Source organism: Brassica napus, chromosome A6 (genome assembly GCF_020379485.1).
Source record: "Brassica napus cultivar Da-Ae chromosome A6, Da-Ae, whole genome shotgun sequence".
NCBI classification, from domain to species: Eukaryota; Viridiplantae; Streptophyta; class Magnoliopsida; order Brassicales; family Brassicaceae; genus Brassica; species Brassica napus.
The window spans coordinates 516511-540368 of NC_063439.1; the positions used below are offsets into that span (position 1 = coordinate 516511).

General features: G+C 35.7%; 5 protein-coding genes across 8 annotated transcripts; 2 read left to right on the forward strand and 3 right to left on the reverse strand.

The window, feature by feature from the left end:
- Positions 1 to 425: 425 nt before the first annotated feature.
- Positions 426 to 2988, reverse strand: LOC106345833 (protein Brevis radix-like 3). The gene is made up of 5 exons (XM_013785022.3): positions 2575 to 2988; positions 2028 to 2410; positions 1199 to 1334; positions 754 to 1118; positions 426 to 669 (listed from the first exon to the last, which is right to left on the reverse strand). Exons 1-5 carry the CDS (start codon positions 2704 to 2706, stop codon positions 591 to 593), a joined length of 1095 nt encoding a protein of 364 aa, XP_013640476.1. The 5' UTR covers positions 2707 to 2988; the 3' UTR covers positions 426 to 590.
- A 1190-nt stretch (positions 2989 to 4178) lies between these two features.
- LOC106345832 (polyadenylate-binding protein-interacting protein 3) lies at positions 4179 to 8293 on the forward strand. Of its 3 annotated transcripts, XM_022720465.2 has the most exons (16): positions 4204 to 4368; positions 4464 to 4591; positions 4736 to 4861; positions 4953 to 5108; positions 5197 to 5333; positions 5427 to 5617; positions 6038 to 6215; positions 6300 to 6521; positions 6596 to 6711; positions 6797 to 6860; positions 6970 to 7000; positions 7109 to 7362; positions 7471 to 7605; positions 7703 to 7801; positions 7882 to 7950; positions 8040 to 8293. In XM_022720465.2, exons 3-16 carry the CDS (start codon positions 4759 to 4761, stop codon positions 8070 to 8072), a joined length of 1788 nt encoding a protein of 595 aa, XP_022576186.1. In that variant the 5' UTR covers positions 4204 to 4368; positions 4464 to 4591; positions 4736 to 4758; the 3' UTR covers positions 8073 to 8293. The 3 variants fall into 3 exon arrangements, with proteins under 3 accessions (XP_013640475.1, XP_013640474.1, XP_022576186.1); XM_013785021.3 differs by lacking the exon at positions 4464 to 4591 and having other exon boundaries at positions 4179 to 4368; positions 7471 to 7596; XM_013785020.3 differs by lacking the exon at positions 4464 to 4591 and having other exon boundaries at positions 4180 to 4368.
- A 2327-nt stretch (positions 8294 to 10620) lies between these two features.
- On the forward strand, positions 10621 to 12652 carry LOC106345831 (nuclear transcription factor Y subunit A-5). 2 transcript variants are annotated; one of them, XM_013785016.3, is made up of 5 exons: positions 10621 to 10830; positions 11324 to 11633; positions 11721 to 11869; positions 11958 to 12128; positions 12209 to 12652. In XM_013785016.3, exons 2-5 carry the CDS (start codon positions 11363 to 11365, stop codon positions 12473 to 12475), a joined length of 858 nt encoding a protein of 285 aa, XP_013640470.2. In that variant the 5' UTR covers positions 10621 to 10830; positions 11324 to 11362; the 3' UTR covers positions 12476 to 12652. The 2 variants fall into 2 exon arrangements, with proteins under 2 accessions (XP_013640470.2, XP_022576187.2); XM_022720466.2 differs by having other exon boundaries at positions 10630 to 10830; positions 11348 to 11633.
- Positions 12581 to 15442, reverse strand: LOC106345830 (E3 ubiquitin-protein ligase SPL2). The gene is made up of 6 exons (XM_013785015.3): positions 14421 to 15442; positions 13791 to 13892; positions 13525 to 13695; positions 13322 to 13443; positions 13073 to 13192; positions 12581 to 13001 (listed from the first exon to the last, which is right to left on the reverse strand). Exons 1-6 carry the CDS (start codon positions 14793 to 14795, stop codon positions 12710 to 12712), a joined length of 1182 nt encoding a protein of 393 aa, XP_013640469.1. The 5' UTR covers positions 14796 to 15442; the 3' UTR covers positions 12581 to 12709.
- A 110-nt stretch (positions 15443 to 15552) lies between these two features.
- On the reverse strand, positions 15553 to 19053 carry LOC106345828 (probable GTP diphosphokinase RSH3, chloroplastic). Its single transcript, XM_048781742.1, has 6 exons — positions 18095 to 19053; positions 17644 to 17829; positions 16802 to 17262; positions 16544 to 16702; positions 16132 to 16465; positions 15553 to 16058 (listed from the first exon to the last, which is right to left on the reverse strand). Exons 1-6 carry the CDS (start codon positions 18734 to 18736, stop codon positions 15747 to 15749), a joined length of 2094 nt encoding a protein of 697 aa, XP_048637699.1. The 5' UTR covers positions 18737 to 19053; the 3' UTR covers positions 15553 to 15746.
- Positions 19054 to 23858: the final 4805 nt, after the last annotated feature.

Below are 23858 nucleotides of genomic sequence, written 5' to 3' on the forward strand. Positions count from 1 at the left end.
ATATATATATATATTATAAATATACATAAGTATAAGAAAATGAGATATCATATTTTGTTTATATTTTTAGAAAACAATGCAGTAAATTTGTTATGTTTTTGGAAATTTAGTGATTATTCAAAATTCCAAACCAAATTATTAATACATATATGCACATAGAAATTTAATGAATTTGTATAAAATTTTGTTATAACAAAAATATACATTTATATTAAAAAAGGTATTAAGGAATAAACTAGTTAAGAATAATAATAACAACATTACCTCAAATATTTTTAAAAGAAAATTTATGATAGCATATTTTGTAAATAATACGTCTATCAAAATATTAGTTCCATATAATGATTTAAACTTTTCATGTGATTTCCTAATAAAAATAATTTATACATGGTAAAGACATCCATTTTGTTATTGCTGCCAGTAGATATAAAAGTTATGTTTAGTTAAAATTTAGGTCCCTAAACATAAATTAAATCGCATAAACTTTGTTTAATCACTTGTTTTTGTTCAAAGTTTAAAAGAAAAGAAAGTATGTTTGCCCATAAAGAAAATAAAGTCTTTTGTTGTTCTTTAGTAAATCTATCATCAAGTCACAAGTACTGCTTCTGAATCCTAGCCCTGTTCTGTTCCCACCACACTCTCGCAAGTGTTTCCCCAAACTTGTCTCGGCTACACAACACAAACAACAACACTGTCTCAATCTGTTCACAAAGATAGCATACATACATGCGTGCAATAATACCAACAATTTACCTGAATCGAACACGTTTAAGCTCACGGCTACCATCAGGTAAAGCTCTGATTGTAATGTATATACCAGGCTCATCTTGTTCCACCCATTCACTTTCCGTGTCGCTTGCGTTACTCACTGAGACCTCCTCGGACCCCTCATCTGCTGAGCTACTTCTAGCAGAACCACCGTCAATAGATGATGCCTCAGTCTTGGTCCCACTGATGAGCTTTGTTGTCGAAGCAAGACCAGCAGAATCATAACGCTTAGGTGTTTGGATTGGTTGGTGATCAAGTGAGTCAGATGATGAGTATCCCATTCCTCGAGGCTGCTCATTGTTCATAGGTGGAGTTACAGGACTGTCCTTAGCCGACTGTATTTGCGAGCCCTGACACAAGATTGTTCCAAGAATCTATTTAGTATGAATGATTATTGAAGCTAAGAGGTGGGTTTGTGAAGTAGCATTACCCCATCTTCAGATGCAGGAGGAGTTGGGAGTGGCTCGCTCTCCTGATTGAACTGCTTCACGTTGTATAGCTCCATGACCTTCTCTGAGTTCTCTGTCCACCATCTTTGTGCTTGCCATTTATCAAACATCTCACGACTGCAACAAAGTAAAAAAACTTATTAAAATGTCACCTTCAGTTAACCACACGTTAGCTTAGCGCAAAGGCCAAACATGTAACACAAAAACTCAGAAGCTGACACTATAGAAAGAAACAACAAAAGATAGATATACAAATCTTGGCGGGGCAAGTCCAGACATGACAAGCCAAACTCAAACCTATAATCAGGGCCGGCCCTGCCTATAATCGCGGTAAGGCTCATTTTGTCTGTTTAGGTGTGCCTATCTACATGGCCGGTCCTGAGCAAAACCAAATGAAACATTGACTTCTAGACCCCAAATATTTAAAGAAAATTACATAAATGTAAGCCTCCAAATTTGTAAAAAAAAAATGAAATTATTGAAATCTTTACTAAATCGCCTACAACCCTCAATATCTCAGGGCCCGGCCCTGCCTATCTATAGTCTGATGAGGAGACACAAGTGTTCTCATCATTACCCAAAAGCTGCTACTAAAACACAGATAAAACAATGGTACTACTCATGTGGCTGTCACAAGAAAACAATCCTCTAACTCCAAGATCAGATCAACAAGTAAAACATATTGCACGGTAATAAGATAGCAGAAGCAGCCTAGGGAGACTATTGAGTAATCATCTTTAACGTCAAAGATAAAATGGATATATGCAGCATTTTATGATCAGTTTTTCAACATGACAAGAAACAATTTACCTGAAACGGATCCTCTTTAGATCATTCCCACCCTGAGGCAAAGACACAAACGTGATGAGAACACCAGGCTCAACTTGCGCAACCCACTCTTTAGCCTCATCCTCCTCCACAAACACTATAGACTCCGTCCTTCCGCTCATGGAAGTAGGCGTGCCTTCTTCGCTCGAAAGCCCTTTCAACCTAGACTCCATCTCCTTCCCCCAAACCTTAGGAGTCGAGGCTCCAGTCCCGGTCCCAGCTCTCTGGTACGCGTAGTGGAACCTCCCGGAATCCAAATCAGCATCCGAATCAGCGTAGTTCCGGTTCTGATTCCGGTTTGATGTACCGGAACACGGTTTGCAGCTTTTGTAGGCTCCTGAGGCCTTTACTGCCATGTCTTTTAGCTGGAATGAAAACAGTAAACAAAGAGTCATCACATGGTTTGAAACAAAAAGACAAGAGAGTAACTGACAACACAGAGGAATAAATAATTTATTACAGATCAAAACATTGGATTAAGACCGTTTGAGTCAAAAGTCATGTTCCTAAGACTAATACTTTTATTTACCTGTGACGTCAGAGATTTAGTCGCGTGTTTGGTCCTAGGCGTATGTGTTTCTTCGTCTTCTTCTTCTTGGGGTCTAGATCCGCCATTGTTGGTGGTGTTGAGCTGCTTCGTACACGCTATACACGTCAGCATCTCTCTCTCTCTCTATAACACGAGCCTGAGATCGAAAGCAAACGATTTAAGAGGTGACGGCTGTTGAGAATATATGACCGTTACGCACGCGTTAAATCAGGGCACGAGATCTGTAGAGTGGACAAGAAAAAGAAAGAAACAGTCTTTAAGTATCAATCTAGCATTAACTGTTTCTCTCTCCTCTGTCCTTAAGGCAGCTTCAAGCGACAGAGAGAATGAATGAAACACAGTCTCTCTATTCTCTCTCTAACAAAAAGGAAGAAGCTTTGAGATTTGGGATTTGAGTTCGTTGGAGACTGCAACTTAAAAGAAATAAAGTTAAGCACATGAAGTGTGGTCTACTGTGTTTCTTCTACTGATCCTCTGTGCCACATGCCTTACTTATTTTTTTTTCTTTTTTTTGGGTGCTTTAATTATTTATTAACGGCGTAATGGCTGCATTATTAAGTCTTTAATCATTTTATGTTTATGTTTATGGTGACAACAAATGAAGAATATTTTCTTCTTAAAATCTGGAAAAAGGGAGAAAAATGATTGCTCTTAAAGTTTGATTTATAATGATAGTGATTAGAGCGTGCAACTAAGCACTAGCATTTTAATATTTTTATAGCTTATAATATAGTTATAGACTATATAGTAGTAGTACTTTTTTAGAAGTGTTTCCCACCTAAACCTCATAATATCTTACAAGTGTTTTAATTATCTTTAAGTGTTAATGCTTAGTAAGCATTATAATATATACTATAACTATTTTTATAGTATTTTCTAATTTGTAAAATGCTTAATATCTAATGCTTAATATCTTGGTAAGCATTAGCATTTAAAACTTTGAAGTAGTTATAATATACAACTCTTTTTACAAATGTTTCCCACCTAAACCTCGTAATACCTTTTTCTTCTCCATGAAAGTTTAAGCCCTTCGATTAATAATTATGTATGAGTTTGATATGTAAAAGCTCCAAGTACAACTTTCACATCATCAAGCAAAAAAGCTCATGTGTAAAGGTTGGTGGTTCTTGTTTAATGTGGAAATTATTCATATTTTGGTAAAGATTATCTATACTTTAACATACACATCTGAGAAATTAATAGTTAGAAAATTCAAAAGAAAAATTGATATCATTCAAATAAAATCTAGATCACAATCTCTTAAATTTATTGGTGAATATTTTCAGTTTTTTTAAGCTTTTCATATACTATTATTAAGGAGATTTGGCTATAAATCTATAGAATGAAGAAACAGAATCAAACAAAAAAATTCATAAACCATCAGTTTTTGGTTTTAAAGGTAAAAAAATTGATTTTGTAAATTTTGATTAATAATAATAAATTTTAGCCCCCCAAAAAATCACTTAAAAATTGTCAGGGGCCCAATAAGCCCAAAGAAGTATGAACGGATCAGAAGAAAAAGGCCCAATAGTTAAATCATACGCTCGTCCGCACCTGATCACACCCCTCCTCGACGAATATACAGCGATTTCTTCCTCTTTTTTTATTTATTTTGTCAATAGCGAGAAAAAGGGGAAAGATCATAAATAAAAAATCAGTCTTCTCCCTTTCTCCTCTCCTGAGATTCATTGTTGACCTGATTAAACCCTAATTCTCTGCTTCGGAAACCATCCTCATCGTCTAAGCATTGTCCTTCTAAGGCAGCTTATTGAGGTAATCATCACCTTCTATCTTCCGATTCTGTTGCTTTACGTTCCTGAGAAATCAATCCTTAGCAGAGACATTGCTGATTGACTTGGCTGATTTAGGGTTTCTGTTGGTAATGGAGATTTCTGCACGAATCGTTGTTTGAATGTATATGATTCATCGATTGGATCCCAACCTTTAGTCTGCATTTTTCAATTGCTAATTAGTTATTTCCTATGCTTGGTTTGAGGTTAGACTCTTTACATTATTGTTGACTATACTATATCGTGGTATTGACTTCACAGTGACTTTCGATGCCAGCAAGAACGTGAATTTGAACTGATTGCTTAGAGTTATATCTTTAGCATCTTATATTAGTTTCTTGACTTTGCAGGTTTGAACAGGTTTAAGGCAACAATGAATAGCCAGCCTCTATCCAATGGATATCCATACAGAAGAGTTGAACTCGAAGCAGGAGGGATTAATAAGGCTCAGCCGATGAAGCAACACACCCTGAAAAGTACTGGTTTTTGATACATCTATTTTAGGATATATATTACGATTTTTGCATCAACATCACGCCTTGCATATTCTCTGGTTTGTTGATGCAGAGAATGGTGGGAAAGCTGGAAGTGTGGATATCTCTTCTCGTGATCCGTTTGAGTATCTCGCAGCTTGTCATATCGGACATCATGTTGAAGTTCATCTAAAAGATGGGTCGGTTTACGGTGGCGTTTTTCATGCTGCTGATGTGGAGAACAGTTTTGGTGAGGGGACCTTGTGATATGTATATAACAAGAAAGAAAGTCACTGTTTTTATTTGGTTAACTTACAAACGTGCTTTGAAATTTTCAGGAATTGTTCTGAAAATGGCCTCTTTGATCAGGGAAGGTAGTTTACCGGGAATGAAAGCCTCTTCTTCGCTTGTCAGCAAGCCACCTTCAAAGATACTCATTATCCCTGCCGATGAAGTTGTGCAAGTTATAGCAAAGGTGTTTACTCTTTATATTCTCATGTCAAAGTGTTAGAGAGACTAGTTGGTGTTTTGACATTATTATTTCTTTGTCGTTGGTTTTTGGTGTTAGGACCTTCCTGTATACAGCAATAACGCCTCAAATTCAGCTCAGTGCGAGAGACCTTTAGAGCTGTTGACAGACTCTTCTATATCACAGTCTACTCATGTTGATTTGGGAAGAGAGCTTGAACGTTGGGTACCTGATGAAGATGTTCCAGATTGTTCAGATCTGGAGAATGTGTTTGATGACTCTTGGAAGAGGTAGTGATTCCTATTCTCTTAATTATGATGTTTTTCCTTTTAACTAGGAACTCTATTTATTGACGTAGAGAGAACTGTTTAGTATCTCTGTTTCTTTTCTTCCTTTTGCCTTTGAGTTTTATTATATCGAGATGGAGTCTTGGTTGTGAAACCCATCCAAGCTAGACAGTGTTTAGGAGCTTAAGGCCGTGGGAAAGATTGTTACTGTGAACCTAGTTCTGCTGTAGTTACCTTGATTTTTTCTTTTATAAAGTGAGTTTTGTGTTATTTTGGTTCCGGATTCTTGACTCTAATAAGTAGCAATTTATTTATTTCCCTCGGTTCAATTCATCTCCTTGGTTTCAGCCTGCTCGTATCTTGTTCTTTCACTATGTACTCTTCTTGGCTAAACAACATCTCTCATACGTGATGATATCATAGGGGCTGGAATCAGTTTGAGGTCAATAAGACATTGTTTGGCGTAACAAGCACTTTTGACGAGGAACTGTATACCACAAAACTCGAGAGAGGTCCTCGGACGAGGGAGCTAGAAGAGCAAGCCTTGAGGATTGCAAGAGAGATCGAGGGTGAGAATACCCGAGACCTTCACGTAGCAGAGGTGAATTAGGATGCCTTTTTTTTTGTTTTCTTGTCGTACCCTTTCTAATTTCTGATGATGCATGAATGCAATTATCTCACACAGGAAAGAGGGATTCAGCTTAGCGGAAAGTTTGATATTGACGAGGAAACTAAATACTCATCGGTCTGTCCGGTTAATGGATTTGATGATTCGGGTTATGAAGAAGATGAAGAAGAAGAAATTTTGTTGAATTGCCGTAATAATTTGACTTTTGGTGATTCAACTTCTTCTGATGGAATGAAATCTGCTTCAACTGGCAATGGCAAGGTCTATGAAGAATCATGGGTACGGTTGGGTTCTTCTCGGGTAGTAGTTTGTAGGAGAATATACGGTGATTTTTCCATTTGTTGGTCCTACAGGGGGGTGGCAGTCTATCTAGCGTAGGTCAGAGCTGCTCGAACTCAAATATGCATGCTCGGCAGCCTATATTCGAACAGCCATCAAAAGTTACTCGTGCTCCGGGAAACAATAACAGGTTTCTTTTCTTTCCTTGGAAACATGCACTTTTTATCAACACATGTTTTATTGATTTATAGCTTTCTAATAGTTCATCCTTATAGGAATGAGAGCCAGTTTGGTGAGCAGAGAAACATCAAAAGTGTAGAGGCTACCCATTATAGAAAGGTAATTAAGTTAACCTCTTATAATGCATCTAGTCGTAATTGCATTTAGAATTTATAATGTTCCACGACTTTTAACATTGTTCTGTTGCCTTCAATTTGTATCAACACAGCCGTCCATGGAATCAGTGTCTGGTCTTGAAGGTATGTGCAACTTCACGTTAACTTTATCATTTCTATCTACTTTCCTTGCATCTTAAACGTTGATACTCATAGAATATGTCCAACTGAGTCTTCGAATGTGCATTGAAGATATTAATGAAGATGCAGCAACCTCTGATCCATGGAGAGCTTCTGATAGGCAAAATTCCACTGATGGAAAACTACTCGGTCGACTTTCTGACAGAGCGAAACCTGAGAGCTCTTGTTGGCGGCCTGGAAGCTCCATTTCTAGAAATCCAGAAAACTCTGCAACTTCCTCACCCACAAGTCGTCCAATGCTCTCACCAAGCTCTTCAATTGGTTCTTATTCTTCTGAAAAATCCACCCTCAACCCAAATGCCAAGGTTTTGTTTGCCGTGCTTTGATTATGTATCTAACACAAGTAGGAATTAGCGTAGAGTGTGGGGCTTTACTCGTAAGCAATTTGTTAATGAGCTTAAGGTCTGATTCAGGAATTTAAGCCAAACCCCAACGCAAAGAGTTTCAAACCATCTCCAACAGCTACACGGCCTCAGTCTCCAGTTCCTGAAGGATCTTTCTATTACCCTCCCCTTCCGCCGATGCCTGGAATACACATTGTATACGGAGTAACTTTCTTTACTCTTTTATCTACTCATTACATCTAAATCAAGCTTACGTCTGTTTCCATGTTTCTGATTCACAAAAAAAATTGAAATTGGTTAGATGGGAGCAGCATTCCCTGGACAACATCCAGTGATGTATAACAATACACCCCAGCAGCTTGGTCCAAATCAAACTTACTATTCTCCAAATAGTCCACAGGTTTGTTGCTATTAGAGCCATCGACTCGAAAAATTCTTTATTGGAAGACTGAATTTTTTTGAATATCAATTTCTAAACAGTACCCACAACAGATGATGGTTGGTCAGCAGAGACCGGCTTTGTTTATGCCGCCGTCGCCATACCAACCGGTTTACTGTTAACCTTCCATTGTGTATTCTTTTTATAAATTTGCTCAAAAGAGATAGATTTTGCTGACATGTTTGATTTTGAATTGCAGGAGATGCAATATAAAGGAAGAGACTCTTATTAGCTTTTGACCAAACAATGGATGGTGGTCCATGAGAGAAGAATTGAACACATGTGATATTGATTTGTTTGCTTATGTTTGATTAGACAAGATTTAGATTTAGATTCGTGCTGATCTCACTTTTTTCTTCACTCTTTTCTCTGTTTAAACTTTAAGTCTTTAGTTGTATGACATTCTATGTTCGAGTCTTTCTATATTGAAAAGAAAAATATTAGGTAGGCAAACATGTTTTCTTTTTCTTTATATTATATGTATTTTTACCTTTTCCCAATCGACGACTGCTGTTCAATCTTACATGTACGTGTTAAAACTCGGTAGGTAATAAAGTAGTGCGTCTATGATTGGGTTTGAAAGCGTAATGTTTTAGTTTGGAGTGCTTTAGGATAATGGGTTTAGTCTTTTGTTGGTCTTACATGATTCGTATTTTCATATAAAATCATTACCATTAATCTTGTCGTGGTGAGTTTCAGACAAGAATCCAGGTTAGGGGAGATCTGACACGTTAATTTTGTCGTTTATTCAAATAGTAGTAGTATTATTTAAAAGTTTGAAAACATGGTTAAAAATCTAATTATTGATTCTAAGTACTTCTAGATTCTCTCGGTTATATGATATTTTAGGTTGACACATGTCACGTCTTCGGAAGCATGATAGTTACTCCTTTTTATTTTCTTTAAACGACAAAACTCAATTTATGGAATTAGATGAATATTTTGGTCATTTTATTCAACTAGAATATTCATCTCAAAATAGAAATGTTCCTATATTATTAATTTTCTTTATTTTCTCTATACTATATGTTTTCTGTTGTTGTAATTACTATTCAGAGTTGTCGATTAAATGTAGAGCAGAATTAGGATTCGTTGCTTCTGTTGGGGGAAGCTGCATTAAGAAATGTGAAAAAAGAAAACTGACAAAGGCTCTTTGCTTTGCTTTGCTTGACTTGTAATAAATTTCAATTACCCCCAACTACAAAATTAAAATATTTTAAAATTATTCACTTGAATGCGATATTGATTGCACCATAAAGAGATGTTGACAACCTTCCACTTATACTTTTGCTTTTTTTATAAACAAACGTTCTTAAGGAAGAAAAAGAGATACGAAAAAGTATGTATAAAATACGACCTCTATCTCGCATTTGTTAAGAAACAACGTAGTATATACTTTTATTAAAAAAATGTGTAACGAATGTAAAAATGTAAAGTAACACTTATTCACTTTAGCTAAATAGATAAAATATTTGGCATACAAGTAACACAAAACAATGTTTGTATTTTAAAAAAAAATTACACAAAACATGTAGTAGACTTTCTTAAGAAAAACATGTAGCAGGCTAGTAGCTATTATTTGATGGATGAGATACGATAAAAAAAAAATTCCTCCATATACAATTAATGTTTAGATGTTCTAATTATTTTTATAAATAAAAAATGATGTTTTACCTTTAACTAACGTATTTTACTTGAAAACTAAAACACCATAAATCTAAATCTAAAAATATGAGTGGTAGAACTTTATTGAAAGGAAAATAAAAATAACAAAAACTAATAAATTAAAATATATATTTAATTTTTATTAATATGGGTGCAAATCCTAAACATCAATCTTTAAAATCTAGAAAGAGCATTTTGTATGTGGTTTCATTTCTGTTTTTATTCAAAAAAAATACTTTTTTATATTTTTATTTTTATAGTTGCTGTACTATTATCTGCAAATTTGTATACATAGTTTTATCTTGTCTAATTATACATGCGTTGCAAAACTATTTTTGTATCTACTATATATTTTTGTATGGTTATCTACATATTGCAAAATTTTTTACTATATCTGTTTTTGTAATAAAATGGTAACTTATTTTAAATTGTGGCATGGCTTGTTAAATGGTATAGTAACTTTAAGTTAATTGTAATATGTACATTTCCATTTAGGAAAATTGTGAAAATAAGATAATAACTGCTAATTATATTTGGGTTTATATTTTCATAAAACATATATATCACCATTCATTTTTTTTGACACATATTTTTAATTGACAGTGAAGTAAAATTAGTTACAACATACAAGTGTAGCTGCATATAAGATTATGAGTGGCAATGAAAACTGTTGTCATTTATGTTTTTCAAAACTATTGTTTCTTTTCTTCGATATTTTGTTTGTCTTAACCCTTAACATTATATTTGATATGTTATCATTTATAAATTATCTATAATCATTTATTTATTATATCATATAAATTATGTACACATTGTATGCTAAATCATATTATTATACTAAAAATTATTATTATTTAAATATATCTATATATTTAACTCAATATTATACACATGTCACATTCAGTAAATTATGAAGTATTTATATATAATTAAATTGTCTACAATAAATTTTAAATAAAATAAGGAGAGAAGCAATATTGACCACACAAACAGTAGTTAACTTTGCAAAAAAAAAAAAAAATCACCAAGTTAAATCTTTAGCTAAGTTTTTTTTTGCAAAAAGAAAAAAAAAATCTTTAGCTAAGTTTTATGTCTATAAAATGGTATATGTGAAGAGATAAAAAAACAAAGACAAGAAAAAGGGTGAAAAGAGACAGGTTTAGTCTTTTAAGCCATAGCCAATAATACACTTATTTGCAGAGACAGAGGAAGAGAGAGAGAAGAAACAGCCATGTTTTGAGGAAGGAGACATGCATCATCATCTTCTCCAACTTGTTACTTAACTTCTCTTTCTCTCCATCTTTTACCAAATCTAGACACCAAAGGTCTATCTCTCTCATCATTTCTTTGGTAGTGTGTTAATGATTTGGTTGCTCTATTTGTACTTCTGATTCTGATGATCAAATATAAAAAAATAACCATTTTTATAACCAATTCTTAAAACATAATCAGTTTGCTTTCTCTATGCCCGCTTTTCTCTCTGTTTGCTTGGATCAGTAAGTTTAAAGAGATTTGATTTCTACTCGGTTCGTGTGAGGATGAGCTCTTTTTCTATTCATAACCAGTAATATTAGTTAACAATCTGTCAATATAGTTTCTCTTTGTAAAGGTTTTTGTGTACATATTGGTTTGCATGTTATGCTTTCTGTGTGAGTTCTAGTGAATCCAATCTGTTTAACAAAATTTGGATCTTTCAAATCATTAAGCAAAATTGAACATGAAATCTGGCTTTTAGGATAGTTTTTATAAACTTCATGGATCCATGCATGTCTTAGATTTGTTGATTTTGTGGGTAATGACCAAAATGATACTTGACAGGTCTTTTTGCTTTGGTAACATTAGCTTATCAAGAAGACAATGCAAGTGTTCCAAAGCAAAGATTCATCTGGGTCTACTTGGGAAAACTCAAACATTCAAAGATCTCAATCTTTCAGCTTGACAAAGAACATGATGATGATGTCTACTACACAACTCCCCAGCTCGATGAAACATTCGAGTTTGCAGCTGCAAAATCAAGATTCTTCCTCAACGCAATCTACTGGAGAATCAGGCGGTGGTGAAGCTGCAAGCTTTGGAGAACCTAACCGTTATGGATGCAACAGCATTGTTGCTAATACCAATCTCTCAGGTCAAACAAATAAACTTGATTTGTTGAGATTTTATGAAACTGCTAAACTTTTTTTTGTGGGTTTTCTACTTGTTTTGATCGATGTAGGTTATAATAAGTCAACAACCACCTCGTCGATGGTGTCTCAAGAGCCTGTGTTTCCTCCTACTTGTGGTCCACCATCTTGGCCTCTTCAGTGTGCTGAAACATCACATTTCAATGGTTTCTTGGCTTCTGAATATGCATCGCAACCAACGGTAATTTACAGTATAGTCTTGTCCTTTTCAAAGATTTTATATCTAAGTGGCGTTGGTTGCTTATACTGGGAGAAGTTTTTGTGTACAGCTATCGCATTTGGAAATGATGGGTTTGGTTACTTCAAGAGTGCCATTGCCTCATAACATTCAAGAGAACGAACCAATATTCGTCAATGCCAAACAGTACCATGCCATTCTTCGCCGCAGGAAACATCGTGCTAAGCTTGAAGCTCAGAACAAACTCATCAAAAGCCGTAAAGTATGATGTTCACTTTTGCTTAAAACACCACAACATCTTAGTTATTAGTGAGTTACAAAAAGCTTGTTATGTTTTGGCAGCCTTACCTTCATGAGTCTCGTCATCTTCATGCTTTAAAGAGAGCCAGAGGCTCTGGTGGACGTTTCCTCAATACAAAGAAGCTTCAAGAATCATCAAACTCACCACTCTGTTCTTCTTCTCAAATGGCAAATGGAGAGGGCTACTCAAAGAGCTCGACCACACCAAGCTCCAGTTCAGACCGTAACAACATGTTCCAGAACACACCGTTCAGATTCTCAGGGTATCCATCAACACACCATGTCTCAGCTCTCATGTCAGAGACTTGAGCCAATCTGGGAAGTCATCCTTGGCTATAAACAGTTACTGCTTCTTTATAAAATTTCTACTTTCAAAAACTCTCTGTTTTCATCATCTGCAATCTCAACTCTATATATTGAAGTAACTTTCATATCATTTGTCATCAAACTATTTTGTTAGTTATAACATTTTCGGATTCTCTTTAAGTTTACAAGTAGCATTACCTTATCAATACACAAGTGAGACAAGATTAACACATTTCATCATGAGTAATACACGCGCATAGATCCTCTAATGCTCTGGAGACAAACAGGGCACTTAGGGTTAACCTCACGCTCCACGGTTGAGGCGCATTGTCTGCAGCATACTACATGTCCACAGGGAATGAATGCAGGAACTCTCCTTCGTGTCACACAGATCACACACAGTGCTCCATCTGGAATCTCATCTTCATCTTCAGTCTCATCAGCAACCACTGGTTGCGCTGGTCTCTGCTCGACTGGTCTCTGTTGCTGTTCCCTTTCACGGTGCCGTTGTTTCCATCTATTCCAGGCCCTGAAGATAAGACAGTAAACAGATTTAGAATCCAAACAAAACAAGCTGTGTTGTCTCACTAGTTAAAGTACCTGGCAGCAGCAAAGCCAAGGATGCCAGCAGACAAACATCCCATGATAATACCGCCCCAGAATATTACACTGGTAGTCTCCGCGAGGTCTAATATCATCTTGTCCTTAGTCATATCTGATCTGTAAAGATTAATCAAAAAGATTTATACATGAACAAGTAAGAGAGCATGTTGCAACATTGGACCACAGGCAGATACAATAAGAAGCTCTACAATAACAAGAAAAGGGGATATCTATAGAAAATCTCACAAGAAGTAAGGAAGATCTTGGCAGGATTTGATTTCAGGAACTCCGTTGTTAAAACTACAGATGCCAACAGCCGTTAAGTCTCTCCCAGGTGGTAATATCTTCTCTACATCAATCAGACCAACCTTGGAAGAAGAAAGGTACACAAAAGTTAGGACAAGAACAAGTAACTATCAGTCTTCAAAAACAGAGATTATAAGACTCACAGGATACTCAGGGAAGAACAAGGCTTGAAGAAACGCATAGGGAGATGAATTGATAGGCTGCAAACGATTATACACAGTTGTAAGCGGGAGAGGCTGCCTTGCACCATCCATGTTAACAACAAGAAAGCTAGACTGCGACGGTTGAGTGTTGTCCACTATAACAAAGGGGACCTGCACACAACAAAAAGAAATATAAATACATACATACATACTTCAAAAACAAGAGCTAAAAAAGTCTGTAAAGAGTGGAAGCAGAGAGACTGTACCATTCTCATGAAGTCAGCTCCTTGTTTGGGCAAAGATCTTTCCAGAAGAAACCGGTGACCATTTGTCAACTGAAACAAAGTCTTCCATCCACTATACACATACTGTCAAAAAAAAAATCAAATTGAACAAGATGACATTAGAATGCTTCCACTATACAGTCTTCTCTTCTAAAAAGCAACAACTACTAATACATATAAAAATAAAAATGATTGTCAGCTACATATTAATATACAAACAACTATACAAACTATATACATCTATAAACTAATAAATATTATTTTGCTAACACCATCAATATAATTACTAACTCGTTTCCAACTATTGATGTTGTTTTTATTTTTCCGAACATGTCTGGTTTATATGGGAAAGTGTTACGACTATAAATGTCGTTATGTGTTTCGTATAGTTCACAATCATTTTTTCTTACAACATAGGCTAAGACCATCTCCAATGTATTTTGATAATTTTACTGCTAAAATAGAGTAACTCTATAATATATAATAGGGTGGAGTTTGCTCCAGTTATTCTTCTAAGAATCCGTAATTATAATTTGTAAGCATAAATGCAAAATTAAGTAAAATGAAATTGAAATTTGTAAGCACAATGTTATATGTATATGTATAACGTACAGTTTGAGATCTATGAATGATAAGAGCTTTATCTCCCGTCTCCTGAGAGGTCAACACGTTGTTGTTGTTCTTCTTCTTGTTACTCCCTTCACCTCCTGTAACCTTAGCTTTGACCGTTCCTCGAACCACCACGATACGCTCCTGGTCATCGCTCGTCTCGGATTGGTCATCATACGCCGGAATCAGCGATCGGAGATCGGAGACGGAGACTTCGGGGGCGTCTTTGATCTTATTCAACGCGGCGGAGGTGGAGGCGTACTTGAAAGCAGCGCGGACGGCGCCTAAGGCTAGGGTTACTCCGAGGATGGCTCCGTCGAAGGATAGAGCGATGTCGATCAGGAGGGGGAAGACGGCGGAACGATCCGGCGAGGACATTTTGGTAATTTTTGAATCCAAACGCTGACGATTCAGGAGGAGGTGAGGTTAATATAGGCATTTAAGATAGACAAATGGCGGCATACTCTTTAATGGGCCTTGAAAAAGAATAGTGGCCCACTAACGAGAGGGTTCATTTGGGTATTTCGTTTATTGGGCTATTTACCATTTGGCCCACCATTTTTAACCGCAAAGCGCAATAGCTTAACATCATAGCGTTCTATGTAAATTCTAGTTTTACTCTCACCGTTAGAGCAGATTTACAAACTATACCCAAAAAATTTAGATCTAACTGTTTGTTTAGTGGAAAAGCATGGTTGGGGAAGGTAAAGAAGATATGCCTCATGACCAGAGCACAATGGAGCTGTCCGAAAATATACATGATGTGATTAGTTTCTGATACTTATGTCTCGATGTTGGTGTTTATGTACTGCTAGAGCTTGCTGCGAGCAGGAAATCCATTGCAGGCTCGGGGTTCCGCTCCTGCCTGAACAAGACACGTTGCTTTGTCCAAACTACCAGCTAATTACAATGAAGAAGTCAGCTTCCACAGAACCTGAAGAAACAGAGGACAATGAAGATATGACAAATCCTGCACAACAAACATCAGAGCTTCGAAGCCGAAACTCTTCAAAGGGTCTCTTTCCCTCTCTCTAGACGACCCAAATAAATAGAGAAAGACAACATAAACAACTAATGTTACTTATCAAGAAGATATGGAGAATGTAAGAGAATCAGTTACTAAACATTTGTGTCATAGTGAACCATGGCCTAAATGACCAGAGCCAGTAACTTTTGTAGCCTATATATGCATATATTATATACATTGTTTACTTGAAATCAAGAAGATAAAAAGGTACAACAAATCTTTCTGAAGCATTACACCTGTATATAACAACTTATATACATACATACATGAACAAGGATCCTGTTTTTTTGACTAAGAATCTATTAGCTTCCCCAGCCAACCATTGTGCCAGCAGCTGCACGGCGAGGACGAGAAAAGGCGAGCCCTCGATCATACATCCGCTGAATCTCCTCTCTGTACTCAGTCAGAGACTCATCAGGTATGGCTGGAGTAAGCTCCACCACATCTCCCATCTTCAGCTTGCATTTCAAATCACTCACAGGTACCTGGTTTAGCCTTGGCCTCAGCTCTTCCTTTTCCGGGATGCTGTACATCGACCATCTCGAGCTCCCTGGTCCTGCTCTGCTCAACAGGTCCGAGACCGTGGAACTCGCGGCAAACTCTTGCACAGTCATCTGCATTTTTAAGCAAATTATAACCACAAGAAGTTGAGAGGATGTTCATAAGCAACTAAACTAACTAACTAACCTTGTCGTTTTCGATTACAATGACATAGACCGGTCCTTCTTGGTTACCATTAGGCTTATAAGAAAACGGACAGTCTTCAGCGTGAGAAGGGAAACTGCACATTGGCTCGGAAGAGCAGATATCTTTGCTCATGGTCTCGCAATGCCAAGTCACAACCCATCTTGCCCACTCAACCATCTGAAGCACAAACGATGAGTGTTTGCAATCGCCTTCCTTGTACCTCCAGTGAGCTGCAAACCCAAACTCAGCTTGCAAGTGCATCTCTTTGGTCCGTATTTGAACTTCTAGAGGAATGGTTCCATCGCCCATCACTACGGTATGCAAAGACTTGTACCTATAATAATATTCAGAAACCAAAGTTAGCATCGTTTTGGTAGAAGATGCTATGACAGAGGTTTGCAGAAGAACCTACCCGTTGAACTTGGGATGAGTGATGTAATCTTTCAGCTTTCCAGGAACTTCAGACCAAAGCTTGTGAACTACTCCCAAGGCCTTGTAACAGTCTTTCTCATTGTCAACAATCAAACGTAGCCCATGAATGTCATGAATCTCATCCATGCTTAGCTTTTTCCTAACATACGTGAACAAGATCAGTAATCTAATTCTCTCCTTCATCTTAGACTCTCAGTGAAAGAAGCACATTTGACCAAAAGAGGAGATGAGAACTTACTTCAACATCTTGCAATAGATACTATACAAGCTCTTGTGCCGTCCAGAGACAACATGATAAGAAATGCCTTCCTTCTTAAGCGCTTGCTCCATTTTCTCAATCGCCAAAGTGATCATAGCCTCGTCGAACGAATCCTCGAGCATAGCTGACATCTCCTGGTGCTGGTCAGGATGAAGATGCTTGAAACAGAGATTCTCAAGCTCAACTTTCCAGCTGGAGATACCTAACCGATTAGCCAAAGGTGCAAATATCTCCAGCGTCTCTTTAGCAAACCTTTGTTGCTTATCTGGAGGCAAAGCGTAGAGTGTCACCATGTTGTGTAACCGATCAGCTAACTTAATAAGAACGGCTCTGGCGTCTGCCATTGCAAGGAACATGGTGTGGAGACGATCTGCTTCCACGGTTTTACACGCAGTGTTGTTTTCTCGAGCAAGTTTACTTAACTGGCTAAGCTTAGACACCTAATGCAACAACAAAGACACTTATTAGAGTCTGAACAATTAAAACAACAACTAATGCAATATAACAAGACAAAACACTAATTAGAGTCTAAAACTTAAAAACAACACTTAATGCAATCACAAGACAAAACACAGATTAGAGTCTGAAACATGAAATCAACACCTAATGCAATAACAAAGACAAAACACCAACTAGAGTCTCAACCAATAAAACAACACCTAATGCAATAACAAGACAGAACACTAATTAGAGGCTCGATCATTATAACAACATCTAATGCAATCACTGAACCTTAAACCCTAATTAGAGTCTCAACCACTGAAGAACAAAGTTTTTTTAGCAAAACACTATCCATGGCTGTTTCTTCTACTTCTACTTACCCCTTCCACAAGATCAGCAACTCCTGAACCAAAAGTTCTGAGAATATAATCATAACTCATAAACGAATCGTCTAACGTATCATGTAGAATCCCAGCTATAACAACGGTCGCATTAGCTCCAATCTCAGCCAACAAGATAGCAGTCTCAACACAGTGTTGCAGGTAAGGATCACCATTAGCTCTCATCTGATTCAACAAAGCCATGGATCGATTTAAAAACCAGTTTAAATTAGTTTAAATCTTATAATTTAAGTAATGTTATTGTTAATTTAAGTAATATTATTAGTACAAATCCACAAATTTACCTAATTTCTTTTGTTTTGTATTAATAATTTGTTAATGTCTAGACTCCAAATAATCTGCTTAATTGCTAGTTCTCTATAAAGCGTTTAGTTATGGCAATAAAAACAAAACTTTATAGAGAAAGTTGTAAGCTTTATCGATTGATAACCTGTCCTCTATGAGCTTTCTCCGCTTCGTAAAAGGCTTTGATCACAGACTCATCTTCGAAGATCTTGTGTTTCAGCTGAGCGCGTCTAAGCAAGTTCCTAGCGTATGGTTGCCTTCTCTCCTCTCCTTCATCGTCCATGGCGAATGGAAGCTGCTCATCCACGAGAACAGAGTCCGTCTCGTAGTCAACGCACGAGTCTACCGCTTTCCTGATGAAACCATTGAACAATCTGGAGGATCCTACACGGAGAGATCCTCCGCCAGTGAAGCTGTTGTTGGATGAGATTGGACCGTGGAGGACGGAGACAGGGCTTTGGTGGTGGTCTCGTTTGAGGTAAGAGGAAGCTATGAACTTGGTCGGGGAATAGGAGAAGGAGCTGCTTAAGGTGGTTCGATGATCCTCTGTTCGGTCGTGGCGTATGGAAGGTAGTTCATCTCCTAGGGATGGGTGTGAAGCAGAGGAGGATGAGGAGGGAGACGATGATTTGAAGAGCAGAGAGAGACCACCGATTGTGGTGGAAGATGATGAAGATGAGGATCTGGGATTGAGATCGAGGTCGCAGGAGGCGGTGATCTGGTGCGGCGTGGAGCATACGGTGCTCGGTGGACTCGCGTAGAGCGCTATTGTCGTTGCTACCACCATTGAAGAAAGCTCTCTGTTTTTTTTTTTTAATTTGAAATCGGAAAGTTTCGGTTTTTAGAAATTAAAAGAACGAATTTTTTGAATTCGAAATTTGATTTCACGGACTTGTTAAATCCAGCAATCTAGAAACCCAATTAGGGTTTGTTATACTAAAAGGGGAAGAACAAACACGAAATGGAAAGAAATAAATTTGGAAAATCGAAGAGATTTGTGAGAGAAATTCTACTTTTTCAATATTCTAGAAAACCAATCTATACATTTCGTGTTCTTATTCGCCGTTAAATCCAGCAATCGAAGCGAAACTGAACGTCACAAATTACGTAATTACCCTTTTCGTTTAGATGGAGATTACTGGCTTAAGTAAGCTCTGATTAGTATTCGTTAATGTCGTAATCCATTGTGATCTAGTATGAACTATAAATAACTTTTTTCCTGGTTGTCACCGACTAGTTTCTGGTACTTTTATCAATCATCATCGCGCTAATTTACCAAAACAAGTAGCTGTAATTTTGATTACTTGGTAATAATCTTCTCGGAATATTTATTACATGTAATAAATAAAAATCTATGATTGTCATAAAAATCGGCAACTGGTCGGACGTGGGATCCACCGTGGGGATTCTAAGTGTTTTTTTTTGTCTGGTTGAGAATTTTTTTGATTCAATGAATCTATTTGGTTTATATGGATGAGGAATCTCTTTTTTTTTTTCCTTTTTTTTTTCTTTCTCGTTTAGGGAAACGATAATACAAACCCTTAATACGTTCGTTGATAAAAGGAAATATCAAAATAACATGTTTTGGCATTTGTTTGTAAAGCAACATTTAGAGAGATGGAGAAATTTGAATAACCAACTCTTTGAAACTGGAGTTACCAAGTTTATTAAAATTTAACCACAAAACTAAAAGGAAAAATATTTTAATACTTAAATATCAATGAATGAAAATTCATATTGTAACTAATATCTATATATATAAAAATATGTTTGTCTCCCTCCTGTGATGCCACGTCATCAAGTCGTACGTTATGGGAGTGACATGTGTCCCGTTTTATATTTGGGGCTAAAATAAAACAAAATATTGTCAGGGGTAATTGAACCCAGCACCTCCAGCATTGGTAATTTTTCTTAGAACCACTAGGTTAAAGTCACTTTTTATAAATATGTGGCCGCGAAAATACTTATTATCGTGTCGGCTGGAAGCCCATGCTTCTTCTGCTTGTGGCCAGGGCCGGCACTGAACTGACGTCAAGATAAAGATCGTGAAGTTAAAAACTTTGCTCCAAACAGTTTTGCAATGTTTCCAACCTTTATAACTTGATGCATATAATATATATCAAAATACATTTGTTGTACACGCTTTTATTAGTTTTGCTTTTAAAAGAAGGTATTTGCAGTTATAAATATTTTGTGCCAGTGAAATAATGGTTGAAAAATCTCTATACATATGTCATTTTAAAATAACACTCAACTTTTATACACGCTTTTATTAGTTTTGCTTTTAAAAGAAGGTATTTGCAGTTATAAATGTTTTGTGCCAGTGAAGTAATGGATGAAAACCTCTATACATATGTCATTTTAAAATAACACTCAACTTCTATATATAGTCAATACATATGTCCATGTTATATTCTAGACTAAATATTTTCTCTTTTAAAAATATAGAAAACAATTTTTTTAGTCTACAAGCAAATGTTATAGAGCAAGTATGCATTATACAAAATAATATATATTTAAAATCCATACGCAAAAACGTAAAAGTTGATATATGCCTCTTTCTGACACATGCACACTCCACTATGAATAAGAAATAAAAAAAACAGTATTGTCATCAAACTTTATCACAAATCCACATTTGTACATCTATAATTATGAGTTGGACAATTAGTTAATTTGATACAATACCAAAGCAAGAATAATCGAAAAACAACAATACCAACTCATACTAATAAGTAACACATAACAGATAACCAAATTCTTGAATCTTAAAACAAATTTCAACTCGAGCATTTAGTGAATATCAAATTAACTAATATCCCGCCCGTAGGGCGGGCCAACCCTAGTTTCAATATATTTTTGCGATCAATCATCTTTTATGTGTGTTTTAAATCGTTTGTTTGGATTATGGCTCATTTACGTTGACCATTTGTTGTTTGTTGAATCTATATGAAACTTAATTATATTTTATCTTATATGTGCTTATAAAGCTTATTTTTATCTTATATGTGCTTATAAAGCTTATTTTTTCTTTAATTGGTTTAGTATATATGTGCTTATAAAGCTTATTTTTGGTGGAGATGTAAAATTGCAAATTTAATTATCAGATCAAAACTAAGAGTATATGAAATTTGATTCCCGTTTGGGCCTTTGATTTGTATTAATCAGTGTCTTTAGGTTGTTTTTTTTTTTGTAAACTGTCTTTAGGTTATGTTTTTACGTTATTTTTTACTCTTTACTGATTTCCTCCATTTTCTTCGTTTTCTTTTTGAAAATTTCACTTACTTTCCATCTTTCATGGTAGTTTATTTGGTCTTGGTTCTGGTTGTGTTCGTTGGGTTTAGTTGTTTTACTCTGGAACTATGTGTTTCTTGTTTAAAATTGCATTTCCATAATTTTAGAAGCTGACAGCTACATATTCGATTTTGTATTCCCTTAGACAAAAGGGTATATCTTACAATATCAAAGATTATATTGAGCAAATAAGAAGTTTATCAAAAGTAACATATTGAAAATTTGAAATCTTGACAAGAACATATCGCAAATGATGTTAGATAAGGACAATATGGAAATTTCAAATACGTTTTATTCAGCTTCTAGGTGCCAATTTTTATTGCTTCACAAATACTACAGTTTTTTAACAAGTAATTTTCACATTTTGATAAGGACACCGACGAACCCTCGTAGAAGAACTGTCACTGCAAGTCTGCAACAAACACAATTACCACGTCGAGTTAATGGGACGGAGCTAAAGAAGACACGTGTCACGTTTGGCGGCCAAGCTTACAGTTTCGTGCCAGGTCATCATTCACGGTCGGGCTCAGCCTCCGTGACTTGTGGGAATCGTTTACCTACTACATAAATCAACGGCCGTGCCTGAATCTTGTGATTAAACGCATCGCCGTCTAATCGTATATATTGCTTACGGTCGCGACTCAACAATATCAACACCTGTTTTTTTGTATTTGACTTTCGGTCGAAAACAAAACAAAACTTTGGTAAATACATCAATTAAGAAACACAAAAAGTCAAAAAAAAAAAAGTTGTATTCTTATTGCACACATGTGATATTCCATTCATGAGTTCATATGTACACGTGTAAATAAGAAGCCGACGAGTATCGGATCTCTTCTTCAAATATAGTTTTGATTAAATGAAAAAAGAAGTGTATCATTTCGTGAAAATGTGTAAAGGGAGGGATTGTTCTCATAATAAAAGAAATAGTTAGAGGTGATTACGTTAGAAGCAAAAGTGATTAATTAGAGTCAGAGTGCAAACTTGAACCACCACCCATCCCAGGACACTTTGAACTTTAACCTCCTCCTTTACGCAACCACGTAATAGGTAACGTACATGCGAAACCGTGAGTATACTTAAATCTCATAATTTTATGTTTATTCATTCATTTGAGTACAACCAATACATTCTTAAACCCTTGAACCACCAATGTTATGCAACGGCCAGCAGCAATCTCAATCAGCATATACCAATCCTCCATGTGATGAAGCTTTCGAAGTTGTTGGACGTTGTCAAAATGCAAAGTCTATGCTAAATTCAAGAAAGTTTTTTTTCTGGAAGTTTTTTTAATCCATGCTAAATTAAAGAATTGAAAAAATGTTTATTTCACTATCTCTAAGAAACTATCTTCTTTATGGTGAAGATGGAGAACAAAGAGGATCGTACAACTTGTGTTATAGTATCTTCAGTCTCACTCTATTTTCAATAAAATAGAATTTAGAATAAAAATGCTAATATTTTATTTTCTGTTTATTTTTCATTATAAAATAGAGTATCATTGAATTTAACTCTATTATATTGTTAATATCTTAGGATACGACAGGTAAATCTTACCGTCAAGTAATACCGTTGAATCAAATCAACGTTCGAATATCTCTTACAATCAGGTGAAATATTTCCGCGCCTTTAATGGATTTATGATCAGAGACTATCATGTCTACTGATATGGTTAACGCCCGTTGCGTACTACTGATATGTTGATATTATTAATCTAGCAGATTTTATAAGATCCATGACAGAACTACAATTTGTCAAATAGTCTTTTCAAAACACTTTCATTACAAGGATATTAATATCAACAACACATATATTCTTATATATCATCTATTGAAACTGTTACTGACTAAATATTAATTTACTTTATGAGTACATACTTTGTTGCTTACGCTTAGAGATTCTTTTTCTTTTTACTATTTTACACATGATATATAAACAGAAAAAAAATCAACCTAACATTATTTATTTATTAGAAAACACAAAATAAAAGATAACTATTTAATGTATTTATTTTAAATTGATGTTTCTGCTCCCAGAAAGTTTGTGTGATGTATGGAAACTTTAACTTTGTAAATTATTGTTGGTTGCTTAAGCATAGAGATTCCTGTAAAGCAATCTTCCAAAATCTGATTAAATATTTCTAAATTATATCGGGAATCGGCGAGTTTGTCATGTAATGAGTGTACAGTATTGATAAAGATCTGAATAATAATAATGATAGTTAGTACTAGTATTTTATTCAGCTCAATGCCTAACTGCATTTCCAGCAAGGCATTCATCTTAACTCAATCCCTTAAAAAGACAGGAGTATCTCCTAATCACGTTACTACGCACACACATTTTTTTAAGATCGTATAGGCATATATGCGTATGTTTGTAACTTGTAATCTTTTTCATTCTATTGTTTTATCAAAATATTAATACTAGAAAGTAGAAAATATCTTTTGTAATTGTAACCAGCAATGTTTTATTATCTCTCACCTAATCATTATCTTTCTTCACCTACGTATGGTATAGTTTTCAGGGCCGGCTCAACACTGCTAGGGGCCCTAGGGCAAAAAAAAATTTTTTACTCTCTAAAATTTATATAGAAATAATGTTTAAAATATTTTAAA